Below are 13376 nucleotides of genomic sequence, written 5' to 3' on the forward strand. Positions count from 1 at the left end.
AGCTCCTTCTCTTCCATTATAAGCACTTGGTGTGCCCCCCACCCATGAACATAATGTTTTAGTTGTGGCATAAGTATTCCATCTTTTGACTTCTTGACCTGTATATAGATATGACAGAAAGGACCTCCATTCACTTTCGTCTCATATGGTTTTAAAGCAAGATGTAATAAAACAGACCTTTGCCTCAAATACAGCTTTTGTAGTGAGTGCTTTGAGTTCTGCCATACAAGGATTTTGTATCCATTTATTTCTCTGCTTCACATAAAGACTTTCCTTCATTGATGGAGGATGCGGGAAAGCCTGTGAGGATTCAACATTGTTTAGTGTGTATTGTAATATATTTACTGTAGAGAGGAAACATAACATTTGTGCTGTTTAAAGAAGCCTTCAGTTTCTGTGAGCTCCCTTACTACATATTTTAGAATTTGGGGGGAATATTTTAAAGAGCTTTAAAACTCTTGTTGACTCCTATTGAAGAGATGATGCCAAAGACTGCTTTGACTGCTTTGTTTTCCATGAGCTAGGTTTAAAGTTAATAGGTTAAATCCAGTTGTGTCCCTCTCCTGGCAGAAGGCTATTTGATCCAGTAGAAACGTCCTTGAGTAGAAAGGTAGAAGAGACTGTTTTTAGAAATTTCACCTTTCTTCTGCAGGCCCCTTTGTGACACCTCTCACACTGTTCGAATCTAAGGGGTCCCCACCTTAGAGGGGTGCAGAGAGCAGCAGATGTAAGGGGGAATCAGCAAAAATAATCTCTTCCCATTTTCTCTTCATGGAAACCTCCAGTAGATCAAAGAGCCTTCCACCAACCATTGGATGCAACCATATTTCATTAAATGTTTCAACTTGCCAACCATTTTAGCAAATTCTTCAGCTGCTTGCAAGGATTTTTGGACACAAGTGTTGACAATAGTTCTGTTCTGTTGTGAAATTGCTTAATTGGGATAGTAATTTTAGTCCACTAGATGGATTATTTCATCTGCTTGTTTTAGAAGCTATTTGATTGCCTCTAATTCCACATTAGTTACTTCGCATGGTTGCTTTTGGTGCCTGCATGTAATGATGCCACTTGGAAACAACAATGGTTGAATCCTCTATAGGCAGATTCATCCATTTCTCTAGTTTTCTAAACTGAACTGTGAATTGGGTACATTGCTGAATGGCAGCAGTTTTGAGAATTAGCTTTCCAGCTGGTGGAAACCTTTTGGTTTGTAAAATATTATGCAATTATAAGGTCCCAAATTGTATGAACTGTGCAATAATTAGCTGCTAGCTTATGTTGTAAAGAAGAATAAAAAAACCCAGATTTATAATTTACCATAATGACCTAGCCATATTGAAATTATTGAGATTCTTGTCTGAAAATGGTAGCTTTCTTCTTAGTAAAACATTAGCCATTCAAACTGACTGAATGGAATTGATTTTAATGCCAAAGCAATGCTCTCAGATAACATGCCAAATACTGTGTCCCTTTTCCTGTTAAGTTCTGCAGTTCCCTGTTCCCCCACTTTCTTTATACTGCAAGTGTCTCTGCAAATGAATTTCTGGGTTTTAGTCAAGAATTGGAGCTATGAAAGCATTGGTGTATCAGAGATGTACCCGCCTGCCAAATCATACAGAGGTTTGTTGATTCCATGCTTTGGTGATCATACAGTATCCTAAAAGTTACGCTGAATAAGTGACAACCTTCATTTTATTCAGTGGCATGTTTGAAATGTATCTAAAATGGTAGACGCATGCACTGGAGTTGATACATTTACAACTAGAGTTTGGTTTTTCTGTTCATTAAGCATAACGTGACATACACACATAAGCAATATAAAATGGCTGGATATGTGTGATTTATTTTATAGGAAGAAACACTTCATGAGCAAATGGTTAGTGTCTTCAGTTAGCCGTATTAGAATTGATTCGTAACAAGCTTGTTATCAAAAATCTGTATAGAAGCACTCAGTAGAATTAAAATTCTGTTTTAAATCTTTTATTTAAAATATTTATTTGGTGAGTATCTAAGGAAGAACTACACACTGTACAGAACATGTAAATAAGAAGATAGGCTTTGTCAAAATAGGTTTATTGTTCAGTCTTAAATGTGTTTGTATTTCTTGCCAGATCATCTTTAGGACTGTGAGTGTTCCCAGTGACACTGACACTGAGACAGTTTCAACTGAAACCAGAGTACAAATGCTTCTCCGGATTTGGCGCATGTCACACAATCTGCTACAATCTAGGCATGAGCTCGAGGATCTTGAAATATTTCTGTTTTCAAGCTTAAACGCTGAAGTCTATGTCTCCATTCCTCTATTTTAAATTTGGTTTAACAGGGCCACTGCTTTCCCCTGTATATAAGACTCTACAGCTCCTGCAATTAGTGATAATTCACTGAAATGGGCTGGAATCTGAAATCCATTGGCTGAAAGGAGAATGGGCTGCTTGTTAATGTTCCAAGGCTGCCACGCCAACCGGTACCCACTTGAAAAGTGTGGCTCTTGCACTTGGCTGCTTGACATGTCCAGCTGATGGAGGCTGGCTCAGCATCTGCTGCATTCATTGTATCTAATGGTGTATCCATCTGTTGGCTGTCAAAGCCATTGCCAGCAAATTACTAATATATTAGAGAAACATGGAAATAAGTTTGTAATTCTCATTCCTGGCTTTCTGTCTCGTTTGTTGCTATTTATTTATTTATTGAGGTGTTGAGGGGGGGAAATCTACATTTCCCCCCTAAAAGGTTATCGTGTTCTTGTCAACCTAGCCTATTCTGACTCAACCACTTTGATAAAGAAGATTCCTCTGTGTTTGTGGGTGATGTCTATTCTACTGCTGCCCTGCACGTAGCCCCAATAAGGAAAATTCAGAACAAATGTTTGTTTTTTTAATACCAGAAGATTACAAGGCGTTAGAGATCTATACTCATGCTTCTCTGTTGCAAATTAATTTTACAGTATCATATGAGGGGCTTCAGACAGGTCAATGTGTCTCTGAGACAAACACACACACATGGATATACATACACACTTGCAAGTGTGTGAGTTGAAGTTCACCAACATCTGGATGGCCACAGGTTCCCCCTCCCAGCTTTAGATGAGACTTCAGTGTCATCCCATGGAAACACTCTTTCTTTCTTTAAGATAAATGATTTACATCGGAATGGTATTATTTGGACATTAAATAAGAATGGAAGCAGGAGAAGGAACAACAACATCATCTCCCCAAAATCAGAACATGGGAAGTCACCCAAAAATGTTTAATTTGGAATGGAATAATTTGGCTTCTTAAATTGTATTATGATTTGGTATTGTATCAATGTGGCTTATATTGGATTATTATTAATGAAAAATTAATTAATTTTTTTAAAAAGAGACATTCTTTCTTACCTGAAGCCACAAGACATTTGAGAGATCAAAAGAAATTATTTTTTTTGGATCTCCTGTGACTCATCTTGTCTATGAACAGTAATATAGTACCTTTGTGTTTAACAGCTAGGATAGATCCTCCTCCTTGTATAAAGAAACTGGGAAACGCTTCTCATGCTGTTTCAAAGACTCAGTTACAATCTCAAGAAGTGCAGTCATACCTGATAAAGTTCCATTCTGAATTCCCCTAAGTCTTGACCAGAGATTCCTAATATAGCATATATGGGTCAGATCTATGCGGACGATTGGAATTATATACATTATATATGTTAGAAAGATTACTATGTAAAGCAGAAGTAGATAATGTTAGATTTCTGAGGGCTATTCAACCTGCAAGGTTTTTTCTCCTGACCACAAAGTCCTCACTGCTGCCATGTGATTACTAGGCAGGTGTGAAGAAGTTTTTCCAGGACAAAAGACCCAGCAGGTGTTGATGTCATGTAAAGATTTTCCTATTTCACATAGAATATGAATGGGAATGTCTGGTTTGTGTTTCGCAAACACAGCTGCATAATAAAAATAGATATGTGTAGAACAAACAGTGGATATACCAGTGAATTTATATCTGAGTGGAAGTAAAATGTCAGCAATAAAGGCTGTTGGTGAATTGTTTATCAATTATATTAGAAAGGTTGATTACCTATGGCTGTGCTGGGGTGGAGATTAAAAAGTTGTACAGTGGTACCTCGGGTTACATACGCTTCAGGTTACAGACTCCGCTAACGCAGAAATAGTGCTTCAGGTTAAGAACTTTGTGTCAGGATGAGAACAGAAATCGTGCTCCGGCGGCGTGGCGGCAGTGGGAGGCCCCATTAGCTAAAGTGGTGCTTCAGGTTAAGAACAGTTTCAGGTTAAGAACGGACCTCCGGAACGAATTAAGTACTTAACCCGAGGTACCACTGTATTTAAAATAGCAGCTAAAACTGGAGGCTGGCATTTCATTTTAAGCACATAGTGGGAGCGCTTGTTGTCAGTTCCTAAAGCGAATGCTCAGTGTTATTTGATTTCCTTTAAAATCACAAGATAGAACTTGTAAGGCATGACTGAGTTAAAAGTGTACGGAAAAAGAAAAAGAAATAAACATGATGTAACAGGGCTTGCATGTGAACCTATTATGAAGATACTATGACAATGCCAATCTAGATCTTTATTTGTTAATGTACAAAGGGCACGGGGAAGGAATTATATATGTTCTGTGTTTCTTATTCTAGAATGTGGAGAATGAGAGGAAAGGGATCTAATGTTTGCATTTCAGTGAAAAGTCTGCTTAATGGGAACACTTTTTCAAAGTGTAGGAGCAACAAGGAAGACATACCACCACAGCCTGCAATGCACAGTACTCACCCTAGCTAGATTTCCTTAAGGTCCTCCCTTGTTTCACCCCCATGTTTCTACTTCCCCACTCTTTCAACCCTGCTCCTGGTTTTGCAGGATGATTATGCAGCTGCAGCCCCCACCCCCACCTCCCAAAAAATCCTGCCTTCTCCTGTCCACCACATCTCCACCACTTTCACCACTTTCAGAAATCCGTATCTGCAGAAGGCCAGTATTGGCTAATAGATAGGGAATCCTCCATTTGTGTCTTGCACTGTTTGGGTTACTTCACTGAACAAGATTTTCCAGCAAGCTGTTTCTCTGAATCCAAGGTTGTAACTTTATTTTCCTCTGTTGCATTGTTTTGTCTAGGAAACTACTCCAGACAGCCAACGTACTCTGGAGTGACCAACACGAGTTACAGTGGCCCAGGACCTGGTATGGGTATAAATGCCAGCAGCCAGATGCATGGACAAGGGCCAGGCCAGCCTTGTGGTACCATACCCCTGGGACGAATGCCATCAGCTGGGATGCAGAGCAGACCGTTTCCTGGAAATATGAGCAGTATGACCCCCAATTCTCCAGGCATGTCTCAGCAGGGAGGCCCAGGGATGGGACCACCCATGCCGACTGTGAACCGTAAGGCACAGGAGGCGGCTGCAGCAGTGATGCAGGCTGCCGCAAACTCCGCCCAGAGCAGGTATGAGTCCAAAGGAAAGGATCCGAAACCATTTAAAATGTACTTGCTTATAAAGTAAAGGAGGTTTGTGCAAAGGACAAAACGGTATAATTGTTAAAAGAAACCCAAATGACAGTGGCAGGTGTTTACCATTTCAAGACATGTTTTATATCTATGAATATAAGTATTTAGAACAGGAAGTCCCACAGTTTTAATATGACGTAAAAAGTAAAATCCCTGCAATTAACCCCTGCAATTCTGAAAGGGTAAATTTAGTACACACAGGTGTGGCATGAATTGTTGGGGAAAGGAGGGTGGAAAGAAGCACCATTGCTGGGATCGTTGTTGTCTCTTGGGCATTTGAAGTCTCCAGAACATTTTCAAAATCCATTCGCCAGTGGATATAAGCAGTTGTGGGCAGGGGCCACCCATTTTAAAGCTAACCAGAATATCTAATTTATAACTGCTGTTCTGAGGTGGAGACTGAAATATGGATTATTAATCTCTAGTCTTGTGGTTTTTGCAGTACAGGAAGCATCTTCCTCAGGTCTTGAGGTAGCACCATAAATTTACACTCCATGGCTAATATGTGCAGCCTACTATCCCTGGGATGATATCTCCAAGACCCTTAAGGGAGAATACCTGGCTACTGGATTGCAGTATGTGCCTGCAGTTCTAAAAACCTGTGGAAACGCAAATAGCATCTTCCCTAGTGCTGCCCATGGCAGCCATGGGGAACACATGCTCTCACGTTTCTTGAGATCATGTTGTGTTTCTCTGTTTCATAGTGTTGAAATAGACAGACTTTTCCCCAGCAGAAAAATGAATTTTATTATTGTTTTGCAAGATGGATCTATATGCATGTATATATTAAGTGCATGCATATATAAAATACATATTTATACACATTTCTACAGACATATACATTGCATTTGGTTATATAATATACCATTGATGACCTTACACACTAATTACTCCAGATATTTTTATGTCTATTATGCATATAAAGGAAAAGGTATACACAACTTGTTTGTACTATGGAGGATTAGGGAGACCTAAAACATCTTTTAAAAACCCCAAAATACTACTATTTTAATAGGATAAAATCACATTACCTTTCTAAATTACTGACCTGGGCTCCTGTGAAATTCAGTAGATCAACAGGTTTTATGCATTTTTTTGTTTTGGTTTGAGCAATTGGTATTTTACAAACATAAAAGCAATATAATTAATTTTAAACATTAATAATTGCCAGTAAAATAGAGTGCATGGTTGCAATTCACATTATGAATTTGGATAAAGTATTTCATATTTGATTTAAACACACAAACATAATACCTGTAGATTGCTTTCCCACTTGAAGCCTAACTCTCAAATCTATTTTGTAGACTTACTTTTCAGTTGCTGTATCTCCATAATCAAAACACAACATTTCAAAACCTCTTCATCACATTGTGCGCCCCAGGTAATCTAACACCTGTAGGAAGATTATGAAGTCATTAGACCTTAATTGCAAAAGGAACATTAGGAAGCAACTTGTGGGATGAATCCCTTTTTATCCAAGAGGTTTGGAAGCACAGCATTTTTCTCCTTGGTTCCTAATGGAAAGCTATATGGCTATTTGCCCAACAGTAAGAATCCTACATGCTTCAGTATGGAAGGATTGTAGCTGACGAGGTGGTTCATGCTTGTGATCCAATACAAATCCAAAGAAGCTGTTCTTTTGTTCTGCTTTAGGCCACCATACATTAGGTCGCCTGCTTATCCCAGCCAGTCTGGGGCTGGCGGACGCCCCATGTTTTCTTCACAGCACCCCAACTATGGCAGCACTCAGGCTCCCATGATGCATCAGCCTGACCAGTACGGGTAGGTAGCCATGTAAACTGGACTTGCTGTGGGATCTTGACAGGGTTTTTTCTCCTAAATGTTATATGCCATTTGGCTATTGAAGGCACTCCAGATCAAGTATAATGCTTGCATCTGAAAAGGAATTTGCTTTTTTGTTTTTACTAACTATGTCAGATATGAGTTTTAAAAAGACAAACAAAAAACTGCATGTCACCCACACTGCATGGCTTGTGGCATGGCTCTGTTTCCTTCATGCCTGAGAGGGAAATGAAGATCTCCATTGGCTGCAAATAAATTAAATCTTGTGTTTTTCTGCACCATTACTTGTCCCTTCCTCCATTTTTTTGTCGTCGTTGTCTAGGAGCAGAATCATGAGACACTGAAATTACCATGGCTGTCTTGTTGTTATCATCACATTAAGCTTCTCCCCAAAAATACGCTATGTATTTAGGAAACTGATTGCAGAAGCAATGGCAGTAGTTAGTAATGGGGCTTATAAAAGGTTCCATGGTATCATAATTTAAACAATTTATGAAAGGGTGACAGCCTGCTAACACTTCTGCCAAGGGGTGTAAAACTTGAGGTGTCTAGTATGAAATTACCTGAACTACGCGGGATTTTGTTCCAGTTAATTGTGTTTTCATCAGTATTTCCCTACTCTTTTTTTAAAAAGATTACGTCACAGTGAAAGTGCTCCCACCATTCAAGTTTCAAAATTTTCAGAAGTAATACACACCCAGTCAAATTACTGCTATAACTGGCCAACTGGAAATCCCCAAAGTTGCAGTATTCTTCCCTGGATGCAGGGACACCAATGAGTCCTGATTTTGCTAACATGAAATATTTAAAAGAATTGTGTGGCACCCCTGAAAAAAAATGAAGCAAAACTTATTAGGACTTTTTAACACTGTGGAAGTTTATAGTTCCTTTTACTTAAGATTTCTGATAGTCAAGTTAACATTTTGGTCAGCGTCTACATGCATTTGAATGTAACTGTAAGCAGTGGTTTGGCACTCCAAGCATGAGCTGGAACAAGCCCAAGCAAAGCCTTAGGCACATTTGCCCCCCTCGTCTCCTTCCACGTGACCACTAGTGTCTACTTCTGGTTTCACAGAATTTTGGCTTGTTATATATGAATCAGAGATTATGGTTTGAAACAAATTCTGGGGTGTTAAAACATGCCAGCTACATAACCCGTAATTTGAAGTTGGCTTGTTTTGAAACCCATCAGAGTTCGTTTAAAACTATGATGTTTAGTTTGTACACAACAACAAACCAGGATTCTCTGTAACCAAAAATAAACACATATTTTCCCCAGCTGCATAGAAGGAGGAGGAGGAAAGGCAAAGTTTATGAGCCCAATAATTTGCTTGGGCTTGTTCCAGCTCAAGTACATAGTACATGTGAACTGGGCCATGATAGGTAGTTGTTGTTTTTCAAAACAAAAACAAAAAACCCTAGAACAACACACTTATAAATGTCACAGAGAGTGAACGCACACAGTGTTTTTCTACCACATCATTAGTTTTGAAGGGGAAGCCTGTAGTGTTCGAATGTCATTGGCAATTGAAACAAAATACCGATCTTTGGCGCCTTGATTAAAATAAAATAAGAGAGTGCAATCCACCTCCCCCCAAGTTCCTTGGAATGGATGAAGTGTTGAACTTGCTTAAGTGAGTTGGGTGGGAGGTAGTTTTATGAAACGCTTTTGATGGCTTCCAAGTCATATACTAAACTGTAACATGATCCCAGTGTTGAAAGCACGGATTTCTTTTTTTCTAAACCACAAGAAATGCTCTTAGAAATTTAGGAATCTTATTTAGACACAGAAAGCTAGTTTGGCTTTGCTGTGCCAAGTCACATTAAGCAACTGTGTAAAATGAATTTAAATGGCATGCATCAGAGCAAGCTCACTTCTGCTGAGGCAGAAAATCAATGCCTGCTAAGCAGAACTTGAACAATCAAGATCAGGGATTCAATCGGTTATATTATCCTGTATTCTGGTGCAGAATTCTACCCTTCTAATTAAAAAGAAAGGTTAATAGTGCAATCCTAACAATGTCTACTCAGAAGTACTCTTACTGAATTGAGTAGGCCTTACTCCCTGGTAAGGAGGGTTAGGATTGCAACCTAAGACTTTTAGAAGCAACATCATTCCGACATCTCTACAGAAGAAGTAGTTACCCTCTTGAATGGTAACTATTTTTTGTTTTAATAACCCAGATGGTATATTATGTAGGAACACTATATTCACTACTAAGCAGACAAGCCTCTCTCTAGTGTGGTTTGGACTTGGTGCCAAAGAGTAATACCATTCTTGGAGATCAGCAAATAACCCTGAAAAAGCAGGAAGCCATAAAGAGTTAAATCACTTTCCTTTTCCTTTTTCTTGTTTTTGTCCTGGCCAAGACTTTCAGAAGCTGTATATTATGGATAAGGAGAGTATGCTCACATGTGACAAATCTCTGCAATTACCATGGAAGGATACAGTGAGTGCACTATAAAAATGAAGGATGGCAACAACAACTGAGCTTTAGACTTCCTCAACGGGTTGGATATGAAGAAGTAATAAAGGCAACAAATAAACTTGGGATTAAATTTTAAGGGGTTTCCAATTTTGAATGTCTATTGATGGGTGCCCAAGTTGAGACACATGGGCTCTGATAGACGCTGCTGAGCACACACATTGTAGCTTGTAACACTTCAAAAAAGGAGTGTATTTGATGGTGTGTATTTAATAAAGGCCTTCAAGCAGTGGGAGGCTTACATCTTTTTGGGGTCTGTTTGTTGAAATGGAAGGGGGATACAGTCTGCCGGCACAAAATGCTATAGCTTTCTCCGTAGCAAATCAGTGAGCACAAAGGGGGACACACAGCTTTAGTTCACTTCCTTTGTGTTTATCTTGAAACTGCTAGAGAAGTAAAGGAGGGGGAGAGTTAAAGCAGTATGCATTCCTGGGTTAGTTCTTGTTTCCCTGTTTTGTTTTTGAATACAAGGAGACCTAAGAAGAGATTCACAGATTCAGGTATTTTTTATTTGTGGTTCTAGCTCACCCTTCACTGAGTGGTCCCAGGGCAGGTTACAAAAAGGTACCATAGACACAAATTTTATTTATTTATAATTAGCACAGCCTTCCTGCCATCAAGCATAAAGATACATGTCCAAATGTGTCATTGTAGGTAATTTCTGGTAATACGTTAAGTGATTCCACTCCACCAGAAAGTAGCTGCCGGCTATGTTGGATGTCAGGGTATTGCCAAGTGTCTCATGTGAAATGACTAATGCCTTCCGACACTTGCCTGTATATATAGTAAAATATGCTACATATACAAAAATTGCATGAATTGGTATGGTATTCAAATATGCAAACCCAGTTTTAAGTGTGAGGAAAGCAGATATTCATCACAGTCCAGACTGGACAAATGTAGTATTGCAGAGTTGCACTGTGTGAATACTATATTTTTTCATATGTCATAGGTTTGGGGGGGCATACAATGACCCAAACTATTGTGCGATGTGATGTGTACAAGAGGAGGTTTTTACAGAAGGAATTTCACTTTACGCCATGCTACCACCACCCCCAATTATAGTTCAGACAATTGGTACAAAAATGTTTTAATGTGTATGCTCAGAATGTTGTTTGTTCCTTCTCTTAAAAATAGGGGGGGTAGGCACTTCATTTTAAAGTTTGGAAGTACTAGTTGGCTAGTTGAGACATATCAGCAATTAGTGGTCAGGTCACCATGTGAAAACTCATAAGCATCTGAATATTGCAAATTGTTGTTCAGATGATGAAGAAGAAGAAGAGTTTGGATTTGATATCCCGCCTTTCACTCCCCTTCAGGAGTCTCAAAGTGGCTAACATTCTCCTTTCCCTTCCTCCCCCACAACAAACACTCTGTGAGGTGAGTGGGGCTGAGAGACTTCAGAGAAGTGTGACTGGCCCAAGGTCACCCAGCAGCTGCATGTGGAGGAACGGAGACGCAAATCCGGTGCTGAGTGAGGGCATCTTTTCTCTTTATCTAGAACTTTTAAAAATATTTTTTAATTTTGTGCACTGCCCTGAGACCTTGGTATATAAATCAATAAAACAAACATACCAAATGCATGTCAGAAGGGCCCTACTGTGGGCACAGTCAAAAACAGCTTCCATGAGAAACCATCCTTGCATATTACATGGCCAACACTTATGTTGGCTGACTCGACTTGCAGGGGCTCAGCATGAGCGGAAGCTCCCTGGACATAAGGGCTGGAATTTCCCATGCTAGACCCTATATTAGAGCTGTCAATTAATGCTGTAATTTTGTCAAAAGGAAATGCACAGTTGCAAAGAGAATTTATTTGGCCTTTGGATTCCTTGATACTACCACCTAAGACACTAAGCCTTGGATAGAGAGCACTAAGCTTGCACTAAAGTGTTCCTCTTTGTACACAGAGGTCATGGCTCATTTTGATGTCTGTTGAACATGCAGAACGTTAATCCTTCAGATAGAGCAGGGATTGCCACTGGAAGGTAGATTAAAACATCTCATATTTGAGCAAATGGAACCTCGCACTTATCTGGATCTAAGGCTCAGTCTTTCATAGTATCATGAACTGCAATAGACAATAATAATTTTAATTGCATTATGTTTCAGTTTACTTCATTCTTCATAAACCCACTGCATTCTCAGCCTGTACTGCACTATCTGGGTTCAGTAGTGTGTGTACTTATTTGCAATTGAGGTGCATTGAAATAACTGGCCTGGTTTGCATAACTTGCTAAACCAGACTTTGATTTAGTGAAACCCACAGCTACTTGGCTTTTCCCTGGTCCTTTTTGTTGCCCGCCACATTCTGAAGTCCAAGTTTGGTTTAGTGTGTAATCTGAAATAGGGCTCGCTCGTGTTTAATCTCTCTCCACACTAACCACAAACTGTAACCAAGAACAAACTTTGGTTACATCTCATGGTTAGTGAGGAGAGAGATTAACCATGAATCTTGGTTTGGATGATATGCTAAGTTTGGCTTGGTGCAGGGGAGGAGTCGTGTGGCTGCAAGTTCCTTTCAGAGCTTGCATCTTCGTGTGGTCTCGCTAAGGCAAGGATTGGCTTGGTATGTCATGCATACCAGTGACACTTACTTTTGAGTAAAGCTGACTTTTTATGTCAGGCCGTCAGTCTACTTAATGCACCTGATGAAAATCTCTTTATTTGGCGATCACTCATAGCTGAGTAAGATTGTCTTCCATAAACACGGTTTTAACAGTGGGTCTGTAAGTGACTGTGGAGGCCAGTTCTGGATCCACACATCTTTCCACAATGGGGACATAGGTTTCTGGGTGGGAGTTGATCATGGTGAGGGTTTGCCAAGCGTGCTTTCCTTGTAGCACGTTTCTCCCTTTCATCCTGAGTTCAAGCGTATTCAAAGCTGGTAAAGGCTGTACTCCAATTGGAGCACTCGCAGGCCAGTGTTTCCCAGTTGTCGGTGTTTATACTACATTTTTAAAGATTTGCCTTGAGAGAGTCTTAAAACCTCTTTTGTTGACCACCGGCTATACTCATATATGACCATCATGTGAATATTACGTTTCTGTGAAGCACTGAGAGAACTTGGGGTGGGTTCCCTTTTGCTGCCTGTGTTACACAGGCCAGTGACGAAAATGGTTGTGACTTAACATGGCAGAGTCAATGAAGTGGGGGATATGGTTGTTTCTGCTTTGGTGAAGTTCAATTCAATTCAAGTAGCATATTCTTTTTGGATTTGTACTACTGTAAATCCAGAATAACTGTGTTGTTCTTCGTATGGATGGGTTCAGAATATAGATTCTCTTAGCAATGTAAACTGCATGAGTCTGAATACATATAATCTTTTACATGCAGCTGAGTCCTCCATCAGCATTTTCCAGTGCTATCTCTGTATTTGTAATTCGTTTTTCATTTTGCTAGTGCTAGCAAAGCATTTTCTCCATATTTCCTCCAGAGCCTTGAGCATGCAAGACTGCTGATGGACTAGGAGCCACTGGCAAGGAAATACAGTTAACAGGCATGATGCATTAAAGTGTCAAGCAGGAGAAAACAGGGCAAAAGATTTCAGAAGTCAAAATGCTTAAGTAAAAAATAATAATTCTTGGTAGGGCTG

At 39.7% G+C, this 13376-nt stretch overlaps 1 protein-coding gene across 9 annotated transcripts in view; it reads left to right on the forward strand.

Annotated features, from left to right (window-relative positions):
- Positions 1-13376, forward strand: part of ARID1B (AT-rich interaction domain 1B) — a 347806-nt gene that overhangs the window by 275253 nt on the left and 59177 nt on the right. For 5 of the 9 annotated variants that reach the window (XM_053382240.1, XM_053382241.1, XM_053382242.1 and 2 more), the window contains 2 exons: positions 5102-5429; positions 7146-7274. In XM_053382240.1, the coding sequence (XP_053238215.1) occupies positions 5102-5429; positions 7146-7274 (457 nt within the window). The remainder of the gene's footprint in view (positions 1-5101; positions 5430-7145; positions 7275-13376) is intronic. The other 4 variants (XM_053382245.1, XM_053382248.1, XM_053382247.1 and 1 more) reach the window with 1 other exon arrangement.

The sequence above is a fragment of the Podarcis raffonei genome, chromosome 3, assembly GCF_027172205.1.
Source record: "Podarcis raffonei isolate rPodRaf1 chromosome 3, rPodRaf1.pri, whole genome shotgun sequence".
Classification (NCBI taxonomy): domain Eukaryota; kingdom Metazoa; phylum Chordata; class Lepidosauria; order Squamata; family Lacertidae; genus Podarcis; species Podarcis raffonei.